This window comes from Xyrauchen texanus, chromosome 49 (assembly GCF_025860055.1).
Source record: "Xyrauchen texanus isolate HMW12.3.18 chromosome 49, RBS_HiC_50CHRs, whole genome shotgun sequence".
In the NCBI taxonomy this organism is placed as follows: Eukaryota; Metazoa; Chordata; class Actinopteri; order Cypriniformes; family Catostomidae; genus Xyrauchen; species Xyrauchen texanus.
Window position 1 is genome coordinate 23,420,177 of NC_068324.1, and position 26,077 is coordinate 23,446,253.

General features: G+C 40.4%; 1 protein-coding gene across 2 annotated transcripts; it reads right to left on the reverse strand.

Annotated features, from left to right (window-relative positions):
- Nucleotides 1-966: 966 nt before the first annotated feature.
- LOC127640468 (small VCP/p97-interacting protein-like) lies at nucleotides 967-25,858 on the reverse strand. Of its 2 annotated transcripts, none has more exons than XM_052123063.1 (4): nucleotides 25,427-25,858; nucleotides 16,178-16,228; nucleotides 7,119-7,232; nucleotides 967-4,858 (listed from the first exon to the last, which is right to left on the reverse strand). In XM_052123063.1, the coding sequence occupies exons 1-4, from the start codon at nucleotides 25,556-25,558 to the stop codon at nucleotides 4,844-4,846; spliced, it is 312 nt and encodes a 103-aa protein (XP_051979023.1). In that variant the 5' UTR covers nucleotides 25,559-25,858; the 3' UTR covers nucleotides 967-4,843. The 2 variants fall into 2 exon arrangements, with proteins under 2 accessions (XP_051979023.1, XP_051979021.1); XM_052123061.1 differs by having other exon boundaries at nucleotides 967-4,058; nucleotides 7,101-7,232.
- Between the last annotated feature and the right edge of the window lie 219 nt (nucleotides 25,859-26,077).

Genomic DNA, 26,077 nt, shown 5'->3' on the forward strand with positions numbered 1-26,077 from the left:
TTTGTATCTATTTTTGGACAAAAGCAATGAAGATGCTTTTAAAATTAATACATTCATTCTTGTGAGAGAGCAAAGTAAACAAAGAAATTTGAGCAGTTACATAAATGAAGACACCCTGACATAGCAGGATTAGTTACTTGTTATTGCCTGTTGGTGGCATGACGTTCTCATTCTTGAGATCATCTGATTGGACAATATCGATTATACCACTGTGAACAACATGATGTCATTAGTTACTCTGGTTAATTTTCCCAGAACAGAAAGAATGGACATTTTAAATGTTTAGCTTTGTCTGCTAAAAGATTTGTCCACTTTTCAGAGTAGCCTATGCTAGCAAATTAGACAAAAGTTAAAAAAAAAAAACCCTTTACAGTCTTTAAAAGGCAAACACAGACTTTTCATCTCTAAAGAGGTTGTAGTTTTTCAGTATATAGTAGAAAATGGAAACAGGTAATCCGTTGAAACACACAATCTTTATTTAAGCAATGACTGTTAGCAGTTGTGTTTCTGAGGAAATGGTTATTGATCTTAAAGTGTGCTGCCGCACTCTACTGGTAAACATGTACATTGCAACACTTCCATTTCCTGACTTTTAGTTTTATTGGCCCAGACCAAATGTCAGAAGTTTTTACTTTTTACCAGGGGTTGAAAATACTGAAAAATCATCCTCAATTAGAAGTACTGTTACTTCCCAAAAAATGTAATGTGAGTAAATGTAGCTGTCCTAAAAACTACTCAAGTAAGAGTAAAAGAGTAGCTCGTTTAAAACTTCTCATGAGTATTGAGCACCGAGTTTCAAAACCTATGCCACATTATAATGAACACTGTATGCCAACTTTTAAAATACATCACTTATCTATGATAAACACTACATGAATCTGATTCCATAAAAAATAAAAGGGAGACATGATAACAGAAATTAAAAGATGAAATATTTATTTTCAATACACTGATCACCATTTTAAATCGTAATGTATGAAACAATTACATTAAAATCAGTTTATGTGTAGGGTCTAAATTTACCTTAATGCTGACAGAGTTATTGTTGTGTATAAAACATGTTCAAACAATGAAAAAAAAAATGCTGAATAAGCAGGATCACTTGGCACATCATGTCCTGCTGAATAGAGGAGGTTTGGCAGGCATGGCAAAAGTTGTTTGGTACAGGGGCTACATCATGCTTGAAAAGGAATTATTCACCCACACATGAAAATCCTCTCATTATTTACTCACCCAAATGCCATCCTGGATGTATGACTTTGATTCTTCTGCAGAACACAAATTAAGATTTTTAGAAGAATATTTCAGCACTTTTGGTCAATACATTGAAAGTAAATCGATGTTAAAATATTGAAGCTCCACAAATCAGCATAAAAGTAGTCTAATCCATGTGTCTCCAGTGGTTTAATGCATGTTTTCAGAAGCGACTTGATCTATCAATAGTGAAAAAGGAATTAAATATCTGTTTTCTAACCACATCTATGTGGTTAGAAAACAGATATTTAATTCCTTTTTCACTATTAATTCTCCTCGCTACTCACTCAATCTCCACTTTATCTTTCTTTTGTGGTTTTGGGAATTCACATTCTTCATGCATATCGCCACGTACTGGTGGTGTAGTGGGCTAAAGCACTACACTGTTAAACAGAATGTTATTGGTTCAATCCCCACAGCCACCACCATTGTGTCCTTGAGTAAGTCACTTAACTCCAGGTTCCTCCGGGGGTATTGTTCCTGTAATAAGGACTCTGTAAATTGCTTTGGATAAAAGCATCTGCCAAATGCATAAATATACATCTGTCATATCACTTCTGAAGTAATGGATTAAATCACTGGAGTTGTGTGTATTCAATTTATGCTGCTTTTATGTGCTTTTTGGAGCATCACAAAATTCACTTACATTGTAAGGACCTACAGAGCTAAAATATTCTCCTAAAAATCTTAATTTGTGTTCTTCTGAAGAAAGAAAGTCATACACATCTGGGATGGCATGAGAGTGAGTAAATGATGAGATAATGTTTCATTTTGTGTGAATTGTTTCTTTAAGTAGCACATGGGGGGCCACATTGTCCTCCTTTTGAGATACAAAGTCCCACATTGATTTTGTTCTTGTATCCTTTAAGCCCAGAAATAGTTGTGTTCTCATTCTAAAGCATGATGCACAATGTTCTGAAGTTTGTGACTCGTGGAATATTCTGCTGCCTAAAGTATTGCTCTACAAATGTTGATCTTTATAAAGGCTAAGCATAATTATAAATTATTTCATCATCTCTACTTTCCTGGCAATTTATTATACCAATTAACACACTCTGTACATCAGCAGTCAGTATTATTAATAAACAAACAATAATTTTTTTTTATAGAAATCACGGTTTTATTCTATTACATTAATACTTTTAAAGCTACTCAAGTTATTCAGCCAAAAGTAGTGAGTGGTTTTCTTGTTTCCTTGTTATTGTTGTTCGATTAATATTCTTTATATGACATAGCCTACTAGACAGTGCTCTATTCGGTTACATGTACACTTCAAGTCCAACATTTTAATGCAAATACACTTTTTGTCCAACTATTTAAATTCCCTTTAGACATAAATGACTGTGTTTACATTAAATCCTCATCAAGACTGCGGAATTATAAATTGTATTTGATCATTTAGGCGCAAACCCGCATTAGCGTACAAACATTAACAGTCTGTCAATCAAACAGCAAGCAGCAAAAGACGTCAGGAAATAAAAAGTCAATCTTTTATATTTTATCTAGATCATCCAAACAGTGATTGTCTTGCTACCACGATTGATGTAATAAACACCCCTGTTCTAGATGTAGATCATAGGCTAAATATAGAAAACTACTCAATGTTTGACCAAGGACATCTCTCTTTTTTCTGATAAACATCTAGATCATTTTATTGCCTAGCCCTTTTGATAACATTGCATTAATCTCTCATATCAAACCCAATAATCAAAGTAATAGTTAAATTACAGGCTACATTATAGACACACAGAATCCAGTAACAGAAATATGAAATTGACTTAGATATGTTTCTTCAAATAAGAGGCAGGATTAATGCTGATATTTGGCTTGAGCAAGTTAAACTCACATGACACGATCAAGCAATTGGCATTTTTCACTGCAAAAATCTCTTTCAGGTGCGGCCGTGATGTTCAGCTGTCAACTGTGCTTGAGGAATCCTCCACATCCATAACAAATGGCACCATATCTGCAGCTGCCGTTCAAGTTTTTTATGTGTGGTTTGATTTAACGGAAGTCACAAGACTCAAGCCAATCGTGTTGATAGATAAAAATAAAATCAGGACAGAGCAGTAATTGAACTTCAATTATCCAGAGACACTGAAGGCTGATTTAAATGTGAAAAGTTAGCCGTTCATATCGTCAGACACAAAGCGGTTATGAATGACTGCTAGTCTATAGGATAAATTAATGCACATTCAACATGGTTCATAAGAACTATAGGGTATACATACACAATCAATCAGTAGAGAGAACACAGATGGTGGGAAAATAGCGCAGTAAAAGTACAGTTACAGAACTTCAAATATACTATATATATAGTAAAAGTATAACATTTTTAAACTACTTAAAAATGTACAATTCTTGGGAAAAAGTAGTTAATTATAGTAACATGAGTATTTGTAATTTGTTACTTTACACCCTTGCTTTTTACTAAGTCAAAATGCATTTTAAAAACAAAATGCAAAGCAATATGAAGAGCTCACACAGAGTTCCAGTAGATATATTTCACACTATAGCTCAGATAGCTCAGAATAGCACAGATGCAGCCTAGAGGACTCCAAATGGGGGTTGAATCTCCAAGAGGGTGGGTTACTCCAGCTCCAAAAGCAGGCAACACTTCCACACACGGTTAAGGTTAGGGAATGGGTTAGGTTGGGTATATTTTTGCTGGAGGTTTGGAGCTTCTGTCCCATCCCTCAACCTGCAGCTATATCCTTCTCACATAACCAGCAACTCAGCGCGCTTCCATGAGTCAGCGTGAGATTGAGTCAGCTCTACAGTCACCACTGCATTATCCAGAGACACTGAAGGTTGATTTAAATGTGAAAAGTTAGCCGTTCATATCGTCAGACACAAAGCGGTTATGAATGACTGCTAGTCTATAGGACAAAGTAATGCACATTCAACATGGTTCATAAGAACTATAGGGTACATACATATACAATCAAGGGTCAGTGAAAGTGCTAACTCAAATAATCATCAATGTCCTTCATTCAAAATTTGAACTTCACTCTTAAATATCAAACATTTATCAAAATAAACAAACGCAAGCTTTACAGGCCTGAATAATCTCAAAACACACTGGTAATGTATGCATGACTTCAAATAAATATAAATGTCCAAATATGTACTACATGCTTCTAAACCCATTAAAAAACATGCTTTTTTTGGTGTATAAATGTGTATTAAAATGACATTCAGATCTCCGATTCAACGGGTTCTTTAACAAATCAATGTTGAAAATAGAAAGCACCTTGGTATAAAAGCAGCATGTGTGTGAAAATTATTCATGAACATATATTATACTGTGAAAAGGTTGTATATAAAATAAAAATGCTAAATCCTATATCCCATAGGCTAGCACATTTTGGCATTTTAAAGGGGTGTGATTTTAATGGCCAATCAAAAGGTCTTAAGGAGCTTTGCGCAGGAGCTTGGCAATAATTCCAGTCTCTACGCACACTCCCTTGTTAGCGTACACTTCAAAATAAGGAAAAAGATTTTGAAGAATCTCCCAAGTCAGTGGGAAATACAGCAGATTGTCGATGCCCGATGTAGACACACACCAGTTATCTTCCTGCAGACTGTGTTAGCCAACCTGCCACTGGAGAGAGAGAATATAATGCTGGACTTATAGCAATAACATCATCAATGCATTTCACTCTTAATAAGTGTAAAGAATAAACACTGAGCACTTTCCATGAATAGAGTGCAAGATTTTTTAACTATCAAGTGAAAGCAGGTGCTTCACCTTCAGAAATGGCGCTTGTCAACCTCAGGAGGTCATCCTACACATTATATGTGCTTTTTTCTTTCCATTTATTTTGAGTTTGTTAGAAGAATAATGTTATGATGGACAAAATATTTTAACTTGTTGCTTAAGCAAAATAATCTGAATTGGCCACTTTAAACACTTCTATCTTCTCTACGACTGATGTTTACACATGTTTTTATGCGCATCAGTTATGTATAAATTATGTATATAAGTCACAGGACCTTTCAGATGATGACAAAAAAAAAAAACGTGACTTATATTCCGGAAAATACGGTACATAATTTCACATGCAAGCGGCTGAAAGGTAGTTTGGTGGCTGCCCTGGTCCTAGTGCATACAACACATGCAATCTCTACCAGACGTGACTTACATGTGTTTTTTTACAAGGATATCTGAGGTAGTGTTGCATTTTATCCAAGATTATTTTAATATCTATGCATTATATTACATTGCATTTGGACTTGTTACCATTAAAGCAATTTTCTAAATCGGTAGCATCTGCTGTTTTTTGTGTGTGTGTGTTTCATGAAGTTACAATCAAAATGCGGCAAAATATATTTTTTGTTTGTGAAGTTTGATTAAAAATTATTGTAAATTCAGTATAAACATAAATAATGAAATAATAATTGTATTTATAACCCCAGTAAGCAAGCTGAAGATGACTGTGGCAAGGAACACAAAACTCCATAAGATGTAGATTAATGGAGAAAAATAAACTTTGTTGAAACCAGACTCACTGTGGGGGCCAGTTCCCCTCTGACTAACATCATGAATATAATGACAATATTAGTTATGTACAGTTCAAGTCATGGTTTAATATGATTAAACTAAGTAAGTGTTAAGGGTCAGTGTTTAAACATCGATTTTGTTTGAACTGTAAGATTAATGACTAATGTCTTTGAAGTTCATCCTGGATTAACTGCAGAAGTTCACATAGATGCAATTGTCCTTGTTAATTGCCTGATGAAGGCTTTTGTTGGCAATAGTTAGTCTATTTATTCCATTTCAAGAGTGTAGTCCATCACTAGACCGAGGTGATGCAGGCAGAGATCAGTGAGGTGCATCGCAGTTCAACCGGCATCTATCCAAAGTCCATGGTTCAGGCAGTGGCATATGAAGTATCCGATGTCTTACAGTTGGAGTTGGCATCAGTTCATCCTCTGAAGTCCATCGTAATAGACTGAAGTCTTCATCCCTCAGAGACATGTAGCAGTGGAGTCCAACATTAAGCAGGAACGGAGCTGGATCTGGCCAGCTCTGGTAACTTCGGGATATGTGGGCGAAACAGTTTTGTATTCTTCTCACAAACTGTTCAATCGGCACAATGATTTGACCGTATTTTTTGACAATATGATGTCCAGTAAATAATCATATTTCATAAGTTATGGAAACAGAACACTTCTAATTTGTCAGCAAATTAAAAATCACCTGGTGAGAGTTGGTTATTATCTGTATGCATTGTCAAGTCTTTAAAACCTCATCCGTTTTGTGTTATTCAGGCGAGTAGTTGTTCATTCGATGTTTTTTTTGTTTTTCAGCACAGAATGTTAAAAGTATGCCAAAACATATTTCTGTATTATTATTAAAGCATTTTTAATAAATAATAATTTATTATTAATTAATAATAATTTAATAAATACTTTTCAATACAGAAATGATATTGTTTGCATTGATTTTGTTATTGTTAAACATAGTTAGCATTTCACCTGTGTAATCGCAGAATGTCGCAGACACACCGACACAGAACTATAAATGCAAACCAACACACCGACCACTACACGAAGCCAACGCTGTAGGTTCAACGCAGAAGTATAAATCAGCCTTTTACAGACAGACACTTACAATGGAAGTGAATGGGGTCAGTCCATTCTGTTTTAACACCTATAAACATTATCGAGCCAATTCATTTCCCTTGTCACCGCCATCACAATATTTACTTTGTAAATAAAGGAGGAACGAGTCGAAATGTATTTTTGGTCGTAATCAACATTATGCCACAAATGCTGTCGATTGAGCAAAACTTGTATTGAACCCGGAATATAATAGTGTGTCCCCTATTCATGGAATGCACCTCTTGTTTGTGATGTACCTTCAGCCCTCCTCCTCCAGCAGGTGTTGAGTTCACAGTCTCTTTCTCCATCTCTTCCTGTTTTTTCTTTTTCCTTTCCAGGGCTTCTGGGTTTTTGATGCCTCTGTAGGTCGTCTACAAACAGAAGAGGAATACTGCACTACTGCACCACACTGTACTTGATCTTACAAAGGTTGCTCAACACAAAATATTTCCCTTAAATATTCTTCTGTTTGATGGCAAGAATTGCTGTATTTTTAATTTCATATATTTTAATTCCATCATAAAACTTTTTGTTAAAACATGAGCAGTGAATGTTATTTAGTGCTTTCATGCCAAAATCACGGTGCATTTTCGACATGCTGGAAACATGATAATAGAGTGAGTGAAGTACTGAAACTCGTCGCATCCAAAATACTCGATGCTGAAACACGATTACCGACAAAATATGACCTACCTGCCCTATCCTTCCCCCAAAAACATTTAATTAATTTACTTACCAATAGGTCATTTCATACCTGTATGTCTGTCTTCTGTGTAACACAGAAGGAGATATTTAGCAGAATGTTCACACAACTCTTTTCCACACAAAGAAAGTATATGGCAACATGGGGCTGCCAAGCGCCATACAAATAGTCCACATGACTAGTGCGTAATACTCTACGTTTTCTTAGTGTGGGAATTATGTGTCCCATAACGTCTCGGTTACGTATGTAACCTCGGTTCCCTGAGACGAAGGGAACGAGACATTGTGTTACTAACGCATATGGGGAGTGCCTTCACACACGACCTATTTGAACCCTCTCTACAATAACGCCAATATTCTAATATTGGCTATGTTGTTTGAGCTGTTTTTGGCGCGAAACTGACCACTCGTTTCGGCGCGAACTGACCACTATAAAACAGGTGCACACACACCATATCCTCAGAATTTCTGACTAAGAACAAGGAGCGCATTGCTCGTGCCTCAAGAACTCTGAGTCTTGTGGTGCGGCTAGCGTTCGCAATGTCTCGTTCCCTTCGTCTCAGGGAACCGAGGTTACATACGTAACCGAGACGTTCCCTTACAACTTCAGTCCACTTGACATTGCGTTACTAACGCATATGGGGAACAGAATCCCATCACGCCGCACTACATGACATGACTTCCTAAAGAGGAAACATGGCGGCGCAGTCTTATAGGACGACGACCGACATGAGTATGCCACAGTGAGTGATCCTCATGATCGCCAGGAGGAGAGCACTCATAATGAATATATGAGATATAGTCATATAGTATGAATTACTCCTTATGAACCCGGCCGGGAAGGGAGTTTATTTATAATGAAGTGCTTGTGACTTATGGAATTATAACAGCCTGAATGCAGGCGGTTGTGTAAATGATGCAGAGCCCGTACTTAAAAAGGGGGCATAAGTAAATAGATATCTATCTATTTATCTATCTATATATACGGTATATATATATATATATATATATATATATATATATATATATATATATATATATATATGGCCAATGAATAGCAAGTGCTCTAAACAGAGAGGACTTGTGAAGAAAGAGATGTTACGTCTAGGTTGTAAAACCTTGCGAACGTGTTTTGTGAGGACCATCCTGCTGCAAAACATATGTCTTGTAAGGACACACCATTCGTCCTTGCCCATGAGGAGGCCATGCCTCTAGTTGAGTGTGCTTTAACACCAATTGGGCAAGTCTGACCCTGCGATTCATAAGCCAGTGTAATTGCATCGACAATCCAGTGAGAAAGTCTTTGCTTGGAGATGGACATTCCTTTTGTGCGTCCTCCATAGCATATAAAGAGCTGATCAGACAGTCTGAACTGGCAAGTACGCTCAACGTATGTATGTAGCGCCCGCACAGGGCATAACAAATGCAATTATTGTTCCTCATCCGAATTAAATGGGGGAGGGAAGAATGCCTGGAGGAGAACCACTTGCGCTTTGAAGGGTGTGGTCAGAACCTTGGGTACATAGCCTTTCCTGGGTTTGACAGTGGCTCTTGAAAGGCCGGGGCCAAACTCCAGACAAGAACTGTCGACTGATAACGCATGCAGGTCACCGACCCGTTTTACTGAGGCCAGAGCCAGCAGTAGTGTGGTTTTAACGGAAAGCATGCGCAAATCAACAGAGTCCAAAGGCTCGAAAGGGGGCCCTGCGAGAGCTTTTAGGACTAAAGTTAGGTCCCAAGTCGGGATTGTAGCTGGCCGAGGCGGGTTTAATCGTCTTGCTCCTTTTAGGAACTTTATGATTAAATCATGCTTGCCTATAGAAGCGCCGGCTTCATGTGCGTGATACACAGCTATAGTTGCCACATACACTTTGAGCGTTGACGGGGTGAGTCCAGCGTCTAATCGCTCTTGAAGAAATATTAGAATTTCATGTATGGGGCAGTTTACTGGGTCCTTACTACGTGAGAGAAACCAGTCAGTGAAAACCTTCCAATTTAGTGCAAAGAGGCGTCTTGTGGACGGTGCTCTGGCTTGTAAAATGGTGTTCATGACTGAACGCGTCAGTTCTGGCGTGTGTAGTGCGTCCCGTTCAGTGGCCACACAAGCAGGTTCCACAGCTGGGGCTGGGGATGCCAGATTGTGCCGTGCGCCTGAGAGAGGAGATCCCTCCTCAGCGGTATTTCCCATGGCGAGCTGTACAGCATCTCTATCATTTCCGGAAACCATGGCTGGTTGGGCCATCTCGGCGCAACTAATAGAACCGTTTCCTTGTCCTCCCGGACTTTGCATATGACAGAGTGGATTAGGCATATCGGAGGAAACACGTATTTGCGTTTCACCGGCCATTTGTGTGCCATTGCATCCGTTCCCAGCGGGGCTTGGGATTTCGAATACCAAAGGGGACAGGGAGTATTCTCCACTGAGGCAAATAGGTCGATTTCTGCTTTGCCGAATATTTCGATGAAGTATCCAATCGCCCGGTATCACCCCTTGGCGTGACAGTAGGTCCGCGCCGTAATTCAGGCAGCCTGGGACATATGTCGCACGCAGGGAGAGGAGATGATGCTCGCTCCATAGGAGGAGGTGCCGTGTCAGTCTCAGCAGTGGCGGTGAATGAACTCCACCTTGGCGGTTTATATATGCCACAACTGTCATGTTGTCTGAGCGAACCAGGACATGACAGTTCGCTATTTCTGACTGAAAAGCCTTCAAGGCTAGAATTACAGCCGATAGTTCTAGGCGGTTGATATGGCACGCCCTCCTCGGACCTGTCCAGGTGTCGAAAGTCGGGCGCCCATCGCACACCGCCCCCCAACCTGTGTTGGAAGCGTCTGTTGTCACTACTTTCCGCCTGATAATTTGCCCCAGCGCCACACCTCGCTGGTAAAATGCAGGAGCTGTCCATTGTACCAATGCAGCTATACAGCGGCGGGATATAGTGAGACGCATGCGCCCTTGGCGCTAAGCATGTTGTGGCACACGGTGCTTCAGCCAGCACTGAAGTGGTCTCATGTGTAAGAGACCTAATGGGATGACGGCTGATGCCACTGCCATAAATCCCAATGCTTTCTGAAACATCTTCAGAGGAAGTGATCTCCCCAGTTTGAACTGAGACAGACACTGTAGAATGGCCTGAACGCGCTCGCTCGTGAGGTGCGCGCGCCCGCTCGTGGTCGAGGCGGACTCCCAAAAAGGAGATATTTCGGCTGGGAGAGAGCGTGCTTTTCGCACAGTTTACATTGAGGCCCAAGCTGTTTAGATGCTGAAGCAGTAAGTCTCTGTGTTGGCATAACAGAGCCTCTGATTGTGCTAGTAACAGCCAATCGTCGAGGTAGTTCAATATGCGTACGCCGCTCAGTCTCAGAGGGGCGAGCACCACATCGATGCACTTCGTAAATGTGCGAGGAGCCAGAGACAGTCCGAAGGGCAGGACTTTGAATTGATACGCTATTCCCTCGAACGCGAATCTCAAAAACATCCTGTGGTGCTGTACAATTTGGATATGGAAGTACGCATCCTTCAGATCTATCGACGCAAACCAATCGTGTGGGCGCATATGCAATAGAATTCGTTTCTGAGTAATCATTTTGAATGGGCGCTTTATAAGTGTGCGATTTAAATGTCTCAGATCCAGGATTGGCCGAAGTCCGCCGTCTCTCTTTGGGACAAGAAAATAACGGCTGTAAAACCCTTTTTGTGCTTGACAATTTGGCACAATCTCTATCGCGTTTTTCACGATTAGAACACTGGCGCATCTTCGGATGAAACCGTGGAAGACAGAACGCCGTTGAAACAGGGTGGCCGGCGAGCAAATTGGATCGTATAGCCATGTTCGATCTTTTTTGCACCCATTCTGAAATGCCCGTTAGGGCTCGCCACACGTCCGCGTAATGGGATAGAGGGCACTTTGGTTTGCTCACCGTTTGATATAATGCGTCGCTTACCACAGGGAAGCGGTTGTGCATAATGTGTGTGCTTTGAAGAGGAAAAGGGCTCTTTTTTGAGAATGTATGAGCATCTCGTGCATTTGCAACGAGTGCTGTATTCTTTATTGCATTTTTTATTGCATATGACACAGAAACAAAATTTTTTAAAACATTGTGAACAGCAATATTCCTCTCCTGACGAACAGCAGTGGGGAGGTGGGGAACAGTGTTCTGTGTCTCCAATCGAGCCTTCTTCGGAGCACTGGAGGGAACGACGGGCTCCATTTTCCTCTTCAAAGCGTTGCGCCCGTCAGGAGAGCTTCCGCTGCGTGGGGGAGTTCCTCCCGTCGGCGCGAGGTGGGCGCTGATACGGCTGCTTCCGTTTGGGCCAAGGCTTGCGTGGCCTCACTGGTGGCTCGGCGGGGGCCGGTGCAGGCGCTGAGTTAGCAGGCATGGGTCTTTTAGCCGGGCGCTGACTTGAGACAGAGCGGGGGCGAGCCGTCTGCGCTATGCTCCGTTTGGGCATGAAGTGCCTTATGGCTTGTGACTGCTGCTGAGTCGTGACGTAGCGCTCAGCAAACGTACTCACTGCGTCGCCAAAGAGGCCGGCTGGAGACACTGGGGCAGCCAATAGAGATGTCTTCTCTCTGGCACTCATCTCCGTGAGTGTCAGCCATACATGCCTTTCCAGAACTACCAGGTTACCCATGGACTTCCCGATGGCCTGCGCCGTGACTTTCGTGGCGCGCAGCGCCAAGTCTGTAGCGGCCCGAAGCTCTTTAAAAGTCTCCGCATCAAAGCCTTGCTCGTCCATTTGTCTAAGGAGCTTCGCTTGGAATACCTGAAGCACTGCCATTGCATGGAGTGCTGATCCAGCTTGTCCTGCCGCTGAGTAGGCTTTCCCCGCCAGTGTGGACGTCTGCCTACACGGCTTAGAAGGATGAATGGGCGTGATTTCCATGCCCTGCTACTCGTTGGACAGAGATGTGCTGCTCCCGCCTCCTCCACTGGGGGTAGTTGAGCATAGCCGTTCTTTTCACCGTGGTCCACGTTCGAGAGAACGTAGTCACTGCGCGTGCGCGCTGAGAGGGGCGCGTGCCAGGACTTAGATAGTTCGCTGTGCACCTCAGGGAAGAACAGGGCAGTTCTGCGGGGCGCGGGCGCTTGACGGCGTCCGGACTGCAAGAACCACTCATCAAGGCGAGACTGTCCAGGTACCTCTGGGGGAGACCACTCGAGATTGAGTTCTTTGACCGCCCTTGCAAGGACGCGAAGCATCTCCCTGTCAGTGGTGCGCACACGATCCTCGCCCTCGCTGGGGGGAGGGGCGGTAGCATCATCCACTGACCAGTCGCCTGATGCAGCGAGAGACATAACATCGTCATTATCATCCTTATCATCCCCAGCGTCAGATCCACCAAACGAGACGAGGCCGCACGCTCCTTCAGAGGGCCGGAGCTCGTCTCGCACATAGCGTATGGGGAAATATGCGCTTCGTGGAGGTTGAGGGGCTCGTGGGGCGTGTGCCGGCACGAAATCCACCTCAAGTTCATCCTGCTCGACCTCGCGGCCCCGCCGTGCCCCCTCGTGTGAACCCTCGGGAATCACAGAAGAGGCTGGTGGGAGGGCGCGAGAGGCTGAATCGTCCCTCAGAACGAGAGCGATTCTTGAGCGAAGCGACTTGAGACTCATGTCCTCACAGTGAGGGCAGTCTGTCTCCATGAGAGCTGCCTCTGTGTGGGCGCGGCCCAAACAGAAAACGCAGCTCTCATGCTTGTCTGACGGCGGGATGTGTCTCTCGCACAAGGAACCCTTACGGAACGACATCTTGAAAAAGACGCGAACACGTAAGTGACTCTTCTAGATATATAAATATAAATATACGTAGATTTATATTTATATAACTTATATCATTTATATTTATAACACAAGTATTTGCTTAAAAGGACACTCTACACCTGCCGATGTGCTGCGGAGAATCAGGATGCTGAGGTCCGTTCACCAGCGAAGCGTCAAGCGGCGAGGCGGAGTGATGTTCGCCGGAGCACTGCAGGGGAGCGGAGATTCTTCTCAGCTGTGAAGATTCCGTCCGCTGACTGGTGTGAATCGACGGCGAAGGTAGAGGGCTTCGAGACAAGAGGTAATCGCTGTCTTGAAGGAAGAAATTCTGAGGATATGGTGTGTGCGCACCTGTTTTATAGTGGTCAGTTAGCGCCGAAACGAGTGGTCAGTTTCGCGCCAAAAACTGTTGGCTCAAACACCATAGCCAATATTAGAATATTGGCGTTATTGTAGAGAGGGTTCAAATAGGTCATGTGTGAAGGCACTCCCCATATGCATTAGTAACGCAATGTCAAGTGGACTGAAGTCGTAAGGGAACCAGTGTATTCCACTACAGAGTAGATTTTTCCATTTGTTTTGACTATAAAAATGGAAGAAAATCAAGAATATGATTTTTGCCCTAATATCAAAAGTCTTACTAGAAAAAAAGAAATTATGATCCAATGTGAATTTTCTTGATAAAAAAATATGATCGTGTCTGGTAACGTGCATGTAAAATGGTTGAAATAGCATTTTAGTTTAGCATAAAGCTGACAATCTACACAAGGTTTATTTCTATTTCTTACTTCAAACGTACTTCTTTGTCTGCTCGTATGAATGTAACACATCATAAGAAAGTGTTTGACTGCTGTTCAAATGCACTTTGGATCACATCATTTATATGTATAAATGTTTTCCATCTGAAAGAACTAAATATTAAATTAAACAAATGAGAATATAATGCAAAGTAATCTCTTCAGTTATCAAAATACTTTTTGAATGTAACTGTATTCTAAATATCAATGATTTAAATTGTAACTGTAGTGGAATACAGTTACTTATATTTTGTATTTTAAATATGTAATCCCGTTACATGTATTCCGTTACTCCCCAACCCTGCCCATAACTAACAGTGATGATAAGCATAACAGTGGAAGTAAGTGTAAATAAGTGATTTATTGTGCCGTGTCAATGAGTGCATTCGCGAGAGCTCGCGCTGCAATGAGTGCAGATTCAGTCAATATAATGGGAGCGTTTTTAATATTGCTGCTTGATTGAAATGTATTAAAACATTGGATAAGAGTTTAGTTTTGTCATGCTACATTTTTGTCAAGTAGGCCAAAATGAAAATGATTTACTGATGTATAAAATAGAAATAAAGTAATTAAACAGTACTCAGTTAAAAAGCTAAACTTATTATTTAAGTCTCAGTTCTAAAGTTAAACATACAGTAAGTATTTGTCGTAACTTCTATTAAGCCTCATTAATAATCGTGATTGCAATAACCATTAATTATAATTTTTGTCATAATTGTGCCATTCATATGACATGATGAAAATTCTCTCAGAATTTTCTCACCTTCATGCCATCCCAGATGAGTATGACTTTCTTTCTTCTGCTGAAATGAAGATTTGTAGAAGAATATTTCAGCTCTGTAGGTCCATACGCTGCAATTGAATGGTGACCAGACCTTTGTAGCTCCAAAAATCATATAAAGAAAGCATAAAGGTAATCACACTGTCTAATGGATAAATTTTAGGTTCTGGTCACCATTCACTTGCATTGTATGGACCTAAATAGCTGAAATATTCTTCTTACATCTTAATTTGTGTTCTGCAGAAGAAAGAAAGTCATGCATATCTGGGATGCCATGAAGATGAGAGAATGGGAAAGTCAATGGGGCCAACTTTTGAACGTTAAAATACACATAATTTTTTTTAAAGTATAACCACAAGACAAACAATGTGCGTTAACATGATTTTAGTGCGACAAAATCACTTACTAAACTTGTGTAATGTTATATAGCCAATTCTACAAGTATCAATTTAAACAACTTTACAGCTCAAATAATACATGAGTTTTAACAGAGGAATAAATGTAAGAGCTTTTATACAAATTATTTTGAAATTTTTGGAGCTTGACAGCCCCTTTTTTGGTATGGAAAAGAACAGCATGACATTCTGCTAAACATCTCTTTTCTAAAGGATAAAGAAATTCACACAGGTTTGGAATGTACTTTTAACTGTAGTGTCTAGCTCAACCTATATGACATCATTACTAGTAAGGAAAAACACACCATTATGCATTCTCATACAAGAAACAAGTGTTGCCATAAGCATTATGAGAATGACATCACAGCAGAAGTAGGCCATACGTTTATTTTAGCCATAATGACATCACAGAAGATGACTGTCATGGTGATGCAGCAGTAGAATGCTACCAGAAGTGTGTAGACAGCAGAATGTGGATGTTTACTTACTGTGCTGCTTTAGCTCTATGATTTGCTATAAACTTCTACGAAAGTACAAATGCCCACCAATTAAATTTACATTAGCTAGAACCTTACAGAACAGAAATGAATTAATTAGGCATACACTTATATCTAACTACCAGAATACTAACGCATCTGGCTTTATGGCACGGACATTTAATGGTACCTCTATCACCCCCTTGAGTTTGTTACAACCATGAATGCATGTTATGTTATGCATGCACTGCGTTGGCCAAACATTCACATCTGCATTTGGGTACTTGCATGCCAGTATGTTTCTGGCATCAGATCATGAAACTCAATATTGTGCTCAATCATTTTAAATTGATTTTATATACTTTATTATATATAAAGTATATTATATAATAGTGTTACCTCTTTCTGTCTCTTCTCTGCAGCCTCTGCCAACTGTCTTCTCCTCGTCTCCTGAGAAACAAATAAAGAATTTAAATGGCAGCAGATATCTTCACTGCTGGATCATAGATTCATTATTCTTTTAAAGGGGTCATGACATGGTTTTTTTTATTGTATTATTATGTTCCCTTAGGTGCAATTATAGTATTAATATATTTTTTTTTAAGAAAAACTTTTAAAATCTAGTGATTTATGACCTTTTCCCACCCTGTTTCTCATCCTCTGATTCAAACAGTCTGTTTTGGGGGCGTTTTCCATTTAAGACTTCAGTGTTAACGCCCACTGTTATGATTGGCTAACGTCAGTGCCTATGTATCAATTATTGACGCCCCAGCCAGAACAATATGCAAGTAAACTAAGTAAAAACACTGTGATTATTCATAATGAATGAAATTGCGCTTTAAAAAGTAGTTTAAAGTTTAAAATAGATTACTTACAGTTTAGCGTCGTCGTTGTTCCCAGAATAGTCGGCACGGACTTATCTTTGAGCAACAGTTTTCTGGCAAAGCCAGCATCATATTGAGATTTGTTCTCAAAACAGTCATCCTTAAAATGTACAGAACAAACGCTTAAGTTAACACTGCCGTGACTGGGACGTCCGCAAAAAATAAACTGCATCCATTTTTCCCTGACGTCTGGATCTTTCGGCAGCTTATTCAGAGGTTTTGTTTGACCGCAGCCAGGAACAGCACATCTGTGTGGCATCGTAATTTTCCTGTGGACAAGTAGTCTCTGTCAGAGCTCGCTGTCCATCGACTGAACACTTGTGAGGCGACGGCGATACTGAAATGAGCGTAGTTGTCTTGCGCTTAAAGCGTAGTTATCTTGTGCTGGAGGCGGTCATATGCAAACGCTGGTACGTCACTTCTAACCGTCACGTCACTTCTAACCATGAATCCAGAACGAGCTGTATTTTGAGCTTGATTAAATAAATGATTCGTTTAGAATGGGGAGGACGTCTTAAAATATTAAACTTGCAGGACGTTTTAATGATACAAAGACCTCTTATATACCAAAAGATCAAGGCAAATTTGGTTTCTCATGTCATGACCCCTTTAAAGATAAACATCAGTGTTGACATTCATCTGAATTTGTGTGCTGTCAGAGTATATACAGCATTTGATGAAGGAAACACTACTCAGCATTAGTAAAGTCCATCCACAGGTGAGGTGAGTAGTATGCATAGATTCCAGACATACTTCTTCCAGCTTTTGTCATACAATGTTACTATATTACATACGTACACCGAGTCATGTGATAAAACAACATGGCGGCAATCACAGCGGAGTTTATCTTTTGGAGGAACACCAACAAATCTAAATATCAAGCAAGGGAGCATCCTATAGCTTTACTATGCAGCCAAAAGCATTCACATCCGACCAAAATTCCTCAATGCCGACCCGCCTTTTTCAAACATGACAACAGAGCCCTTTATCTGGGCCGCCCGGCCGTGGAAGCGTAGCCGGAAAAGAGGAAGGAGAGCTGGAGTCCTCGTCAGACTAAGATGCCGTGCAAATCGACCCTTGCTACCCAGCAATCTACTGACAAACATTCAGTCTCTGGACAATAAACTCTGCGAGCTGAGAGTGTGGATCTCTTTACAACAAGAGATGAGGGACTGCTGCATTATCTGCCTTACAGAAACTTAGATGTCTGCAGAGGTTCCAGACTCAGCCAAAGTGAAAAAGAGTGAAAGATCTCTCGGGGAAAAGCAAATGAGGTGGTGTATGTTTTATAATCAATAAATACTGGTGTGATCAGAGGAATGTACATTCTATCAAGTCTTTCTGCTCTACTGATCTGGAATTGTTCAAGCTTCTGTGTCAGCCAAACTGGCTACAGAGGGAATTCACAATGGTCATTATCACAGATGTGTACATCCCCCCACAAGGCAACACAGACACACTCAAAGAACTGTATGGGAGTATAATTGAGCAGGAAACCGCACACCCTGAGGCCACGTTCATTGTGACCTGGGACTTTAACAAAGCCAACTTCAGGTCAATCACACCGAAATACTTCCAACACATCAGATGCAACACTCGTTTTGGATCATTTCTACTCTCCCTTCCGGGATGACTACAAATTCTTCCTCCGCTCACCATTTGGCAAATCGGATGACTCTTCCATTTAGCTTCTACCTGTTTACAGGCAGAAACTGAAACAGGAATCACCCGCCTTCAGAACGTTCCAGTGCTGGTCAGACCAATCAGATTCTACATTACAAGACTGTTTTGATCACGTGGATTTGGAGATGTTCCGGTCCACCTCAGATGATGACATCAAGGTGTACGCAGATACTATAACATGTTTCATCAGGAAGTGCATAGATGATGTAGTGCCAGCCAAAACAATACAGATCTGACCAGAAACCGTGGATTAATAACGATGTTCGTCTTAAAGCACGGACCTCTGCTTTTAATTCCAGGAATGCCGAGGAGCTCAAACAAGCCAGTTATACACTCCTCAAAACCATTAGAGCAGCCAAACGCCAGTATACGTACAAGATTGAATTACAGTTCAACACCACTGACTCAAGAAGCATGTGGCAGGGAAGTAATATCATAAACTTCAAAGGGCATAAAAACTTCTCTATGAACACTGCTGCCTCTCTCCCGCATGAGCTTAATACTTTTATACTCACATTAATACTTAATACAATGCCGTGGGTCCAGATGGCACTTCAGGCTGTGTCATCAGAGCATGCGCAAACCAACTGGCTGGTGTTTTTACTGACATTTTCAACCTTTCCCACTCCCTGTCTGTGGATCCAACATGCTTTAAAATGATAGTGCCTGTACTGAAGCAATACAAAATCACATTCTTAAATGCCTGGTGCCCTGTTGCTCTGACCCCATCATTAGTAAATGCTTTGAGAGGCACACACTGCTCTCACCCACCTGGAAAAAAGGAACACCATTGTGAGAATGCTGTTTGTGGACTACAGCTCAGCATTCAATACCATTTTGCCCTCCAAGCTTGACCTGAAACCCTGAACAGCTCCCTGTGCAGCTGTATACTGGACTTCCTGTCAGGCAGACACCAGGTGGTCAGAATGGGTAGTAACATCTCTTCCCCACTGGCCCTCAACACTAATGCTCCATAGGACTGTGTTCTCAGCCCCCTCCTGTATTCCCTGTACACACACAACTGCATGGCCACACACAGCTCCAACATCATTGTGAAATTTGCAGATGACACGACGGTGAAGGGCTTGATCACCGACAATGATGAGACGGCATATAGAGAGGAGGTGCACACCCTGACACACTGTTGCCAGGAGAACTACCTCTCTCTCAATGTCAAAAAGACCAAGGAGCTTGTGGTGGACTTCAGAAGATAGAGCACGCCCCTATCACCATCGGCGGGACACTAGTGGAGCAGGTCAACAGCTTTAAATTCTTCTGTGTTTATATCACTGAGGACCAAACATGATCTGTTCACACTGTGGCAGTGGTGAAGAAGGCTCATCAGCGGCTCTTCTTCCGCAGGTGACCTAGGAAGTTCGATATGAGCAACAACATCCTCAAATCATTCTACACATGCACTGTGGAAAGCATTCTAACTGGCTGCATCACCTCCTGGTACAGAAATTGCTCCGCCCTCAACCGCAAAGCTCTGCTGGGGATGGTGCAATCTGCCCAACACGTCATTGGAGGTGAGTGTCCCTCCCTCCAGGACATCCACACCAGAGGGTGTATGAGGAAAACTTGGAGGATCGTTAGAGACTCCAGCCACCTGAGCCATGGACTGCTTTCACTGCTACCTTCAGGCAGACAGTATCGCAGCATCAGGTCCAGCACCAGCAGGCCATCAACTGTTGAACTCAAACTAATAACATCACCACTACATAACCCCACCCCATCTTCCCATGCATTGCCATTTATAAGTCATCAGTAACACTGATCTCAGACTGATCATGTTATACAGTACATTACTGAATGTCTCATGTACCGCTCTGCACAGGCTGGAGGATTCTCTCTGTCCCTTGGCACTCCATTTGCACAACTGCATTGCTCATCCTGCACATGATCACCCTATCACGGTTATTATGTATTGTTTTATGCACACTAGGGATGTCACAATGTGAATTTTTGATGGTACGATTATTGTCTGATAAAAAAAAATCACGATTTCACGATTTTTACAATTATCTGCAAATTGACCTATTATGCAACAATAAAACCCTCCAAAAACATATCACATCTTAAGTTTTATTGCATACGTTAGGACATGCAGTTATCATATACAGACCAAAAGTAATGGGACAGATTAACAATCATAAATCAAACTTTCACTTTTTAATACTTGGTTGCAAATCCTTTGCAGTCAATTACAGCCTGAAGTCTGGAACGCATAGACCATCACCAGACGCTGGGTTTCATCCCTGGTGATGCTCTGCCAGGCCTCTACTGCAACTATCTTCAGTTCCTGCTTGTTCTTGGGGCATTTTCACTTCAGTTTTGTCTTCAGCAAGTGAAATGCATGCTCAATCGGATTCAGGTCAGGTGATTGACTTGGCCATTGCATAACATTCCACTTCTTTCCCTTAAAAAACTCTTTGGTTGCTTTCGCAGTATGCTTCGGGTCATTGTCCATCTGTACTGTGAAGCGCCGTCCAATGAGTTCTGAAGCATTTGGCCGACTATGAGCAGATAATATTGCCCGAAACACTTCAGAATTCATCCTGCTGCTTTTGTCAGCAGTCACATCATCAATAAATACAAGAGAACCAGTTCCACTGGCAGCCATACATGCCCACGCCATGACACTACCACCACCATGCTTCACTGATGAGGTGGTATGCTTTGGATCATGAGCAGTTCCTTTCCTTCTCCATACTCTTCTCTCCATCACTCTGGTACAAGTTGATCTTTGTCTCATCTGTCCATAGGATGTTGTTCCAGAACTGTGAAGGATTTTTTAGATGTTGTGTGGCAAACTCTAAGCTGGCCTTCCTGTTTTTGAGGCTCACCAATGGTTTACATCTTGTGGTGAACCCTCTGTATTCACTCTGGTGAAGTCTTCTCTTGATTGTTGACTTTGACACACATACACCTACCTCCTGGAGAGTGTTCTTGATCTGTCCAACTGTTGTGAAGGGTGTTTTCTTCACCAGGGAAAGAATTCTTCGGTCATCCACCACAGTTGTTTTCCGTGGTCTTCCGGGTCTTTTGGTGTTGCTGAGCTCACCGGTGCGTTCTTTCTTTTTAAGAATGTTCCAAACAGTCGATTTGGCCACACCTAATGTTTTTGCTATCTCTCTGATGGGTTTGTTTTGATTTTTCAGCCTAATGATGGCTTGCTTCACTGATAGTGACAGCTCTTTGGATCTCATATTGAGAGTTGACAGCAACAGATTCCAAATGCAAATAGCACACTTGAAATGAACTCTGGACCTTTTATCTGCTCCTTGTAAATGGGATAATGAGGGAATAACACACACCTGGCCATGGAACAGCTGAGCAGCCAATTGTCCCTTTACTTTTGGTCGCTTAAAAAGTGGGAGGCACATATACAAACTGTTGTAATTCCTACACCGTTCACCTGACTTGGATGTAATTACCCTCAAATTAAAGCTGAAGGTCTGCAGTTAAAGCACATCTTGTTCGTTTCATTTCAAATCCATTGTGGTGGTGTATAGTGCCAAAACGATTAGAATTGTGTCGATGTCCCAATATTTATGGACCTGACTGTATATTCCTACTTCTAAGCTGAAAACAAGTAGGTAAAGCACTTAGGTTTTTGCAATTTTCTCTTGCTGCCCTCTGACACCAAAACGTACTGTACCTTTTCAACAAAAAAGTATGTATACCCTTTCCTTAAATACAAATTTTATTAAATATAAATTGAAAATAAATAACCAAAAACAACTATAACATAAACCATATGTTTTAAATAAAACAAACCTAGTGTCAGGCTAGGAGAACCTTCTTTCTTTATTCAGTAATCTAACGATCAGCCGGATAATCACAGCGCTTTTACCCTCACTAAAATCTTATTCAAGTAAGAAAAACTATTTGGATTTTCACCGTTTCAATTCAGTGTTTGACTTTACCAAAAGGTAAGTAGTACACTACATATAATATTTGCTGTGGTAATTATTACCTTCATCGGGGCACGAATTTCTGGATGGTGATCCCTCAGGTGCTCGAACATATTAGATGTTTTCACCACTTTTGCGGACATTTTTCATCGGCACGTTTGCATACTGGATACCCGTCTTACTTCAACAACTCCTGTCATTTTTTAGAAATAGCTGATTTAATTCTCTTCTTCGGCGGATACAACTCCGGGAGATCACGTTGTTCCGCCATGTTTTCATTTTGAGAGTTTCACGTGCACTGAAAGTTCACGTTCTGCAAGCCAAAAGACAAATTTTCAGCATGTTTTTTTAAATAGACAACATGGGTGTTTTTTCCCGTTTTTAACTGTAGCTTCCAAATTCTTACGGTTTAATAACCATGACCATTTTAATCACGGTTAATTATGAAATCGGGTAATCTTGACATCCCTAATGCACACTATATATCTCATTACTTTATATATTCAGTATATTTTATAAATTCACATTTGTAAATCAGTCCTCGTTCACTGTACATTGTTTATCATCTGTACAATAGTATTATGTCTAAGTGTATATACGTAAATATTCGTCATACTCTACATGCGTCTATTGTGTATTTTGTGGTCTGATATTTGTCCTCACTGCATAGTTGGTGAGCATCCACTCAAGACTTTCACACCTGTACACTTGTGGATATGGTGTTGTGACAATAAAGGGATTTGATTTCAAAAGTTCAGTTTGAGGCTGCAGATGATGTTTGTACCACTCAACATGATTGGCAAATATACAATGATAATCAATACTTAGAATCAGAATTTATCATGCTAAAATTTGGCAGTGATTGGATGTTGCTGGCCATTGAGATTGTATTGCCACAGACTCTACGGACTCGGACATGGACTCCGCTAATCCACTGATGACTAACTGCAGCCGGTGCCAGCCAGACATCACTTCAGTCTATTACGATGGACTTCAGAGGATGAACTGATACCAACTGTAAGACATTGGATACTTCATATGCCACTGCCTGAACCATGGACTTAGGATGGACCCCACCGAACCTCACCGACCTTCCGGTTGAACTGCGATGCACCTCACTGATCTCTGCCTGCATCAGCTTTGTCTATTGATGGGCTCGGCTGCACTCTTGAAATTTAATAAATAGACTATTAATTGCCAACAAAAGCCTTCATCAGCCAAATAACAAGGACAATTGCATCCATGTGAACTTCAAAGACATTAGTCATTAATCTTACAGTTCATAGAAATCTATGTTTAAACACTGACCCTTTATACTTACTTTTATCTTTTATATATATATATATATATATATATATATATATATATATATATATATATATATATATATATATATATATTTACCTTTATATACACTTTTAATCATTTTAAACCACGACCTGCACTATACATAAGTAATATTGTCATCATATTCATGATGTTAGTCAGAGGGAACTGGCCCCCACAGTGAGTCTGGTTTCTCCCAAGATTATTTTTCACCATTAATCAACATCTTGTGGAGTTTTTGTTCCATGCCACAGTCATCTTCAGCTTGCTCACTGGGGTTCTTATTAAATAATCATTTAATGTATTTTTATACACAAATTACAATCATAATTTATCAAACTACACAATGATGACTCATAGACTTTATATATATATTACAGTTTTATCTTCTGTTATTGCTAATATTCTGTAAAGCTGCTTGGAAACAATTTGTGTTGTGAAAAGTGCTATAAAATATAAATGACTTGACAGTAGAAAAAACATTGTAACAAAAATTAAATGAAGTCAAATAATTTTTATTTGTATAGATTTTTTTTTTTTGTGCTTTTCCCAATACACATTGTTCCAAAGCAGCTTTACATAAAATCAGATTTAATGTCTCAAAAACATGAATACCCAACACTCCTGGATATTTCACATATGAGGACATAACTTTTTAGGAAAACTTTTTTTTTTTTGCATGTATATAAGGGGCTACTACTTACAAATCAAAAAGGGAAACGTAAAATGTGCAGGAGGATAAAAAAAATAAAAAATAATAAATAAATAAATCTTACAGGACACAGTTTGTGGAAGAATTATTTATTGTGATTATTATTAATAAATGTAAGTTGGTATTTTTTATTATATTGCTGTTGCTGCTGTTTTATAAAAGCAATATGCCACACATGTTCTTGTGTTTCAGTGATTTTACCATGGTTATGGGGGTTTTAAGCACTCGTTTCAAGTGAATTCATGAAACGAGTAGGCATGGTGTATGATTCTAGAGACTGTTGTAATGAAAATCCCAGAACATCAACAGTTACAGAAATACTCAAACCAGCCCACCTGGCACCAACAATCATGCCATGCTCCAAATCACTGAGATCAAATTTATTCCCCATTCTGATGGTTGATGTGAACATTAAATGAAGCTCCTGACCCATCAGGAGCTTCATTTAATGTTCACATCAACCATGCAACCATGCATGATTTTGTTGCATAAGGGGGACCTACACAATATTAGCCAGGTGGTTTTAATGTTGTGGCTGATCAGTGTGTGTATTTATAATAGAATGTTCTGGGTTAAATACAAGCTAAGCTCGATAGACAGCATTTGTGTCATAATGTTCCTCCCTTCTTTAAAAAAGCACTATGTTACAGTGAGGCACTTACAGTGGAAGTGAATGGGGGCCACTATGTAAATGTTAAATTACCCACTGTTTCAACAGTAAAGACACAAATCATAAACAATATATGTGTTGACACGATTTTAGTTTGATCAAATCACTTGATTGTTTTGAACACAATCACTGACCTTTTTTCTGTAAAGTTACGTTCAATTTTGCAACTCTTGTTGCCATGGCCACGAGTGACGTCATTATTGGGCGTGTCTGTCTCTGCCACTGTGACATCACAAATGGAAACTACAGATTTAAAGGATTCTTATAAAACTCCATTCTATATAAGTCTATTCTTTATTCTTCTATATACTGACATTAAATGGAATAGTTATAAATAAGTAATAACTACACGTATCATAGCGAGTTCACAGTAAGGACTTATTTCCAAAACGATAGGAAGCGTGAAAGAAGTAATATAAATGCATGTGATGTTGACAAACGTGTTTAAATACTCACAGGATCTGGTGTGACGACCACGTCATCTTCAGCTCCACTCAAACAGGGCAAACACATCCCCATACTGATGTCCAGTGAAGTACGGGCACAAATAAAACACTTTTCAGCAGAACCCGAGGAAATTAGGCACATGTGATGATTCCAGACTCTTGAAATGAGCACTAACAGGTGTTATAGCGTTTCTATGCTGTCGTTAACTCAATGAAAGCTGCTGGGACTGAACTAGCAATGTAAACAAAGCTGTGCTGAGCTACTTTAACCAGCTACCGCTAATGATAACTCACATTTACTACACTAACAGACTAACATAACCCTCTGCAAACCTCTTTCTCGCGCATCCAGGCATCTGGATATCGATTTAGAGGAGTATATATGAAGTATTTGTCCTACTGATGGTGTAGCTGTCAGAATGAGAATATTACAGCAGCTCCGTTAGAGTCAGTGGAGTGGCGTGAAGCTCAACAGCGCCCTACTGCGGTATGGAAGTGAAAACAACACTTGCACAGTATACATTCACATTTACATTTATTAATTTGACAGAATGGTGCTTCAGAGAATATGAACCATATGCAAAATAATGATACTATAATAATACATAGATAAACCTATTTTTTATTAAATTTTCTTATTTATTTTTATTGGTTATTGGTA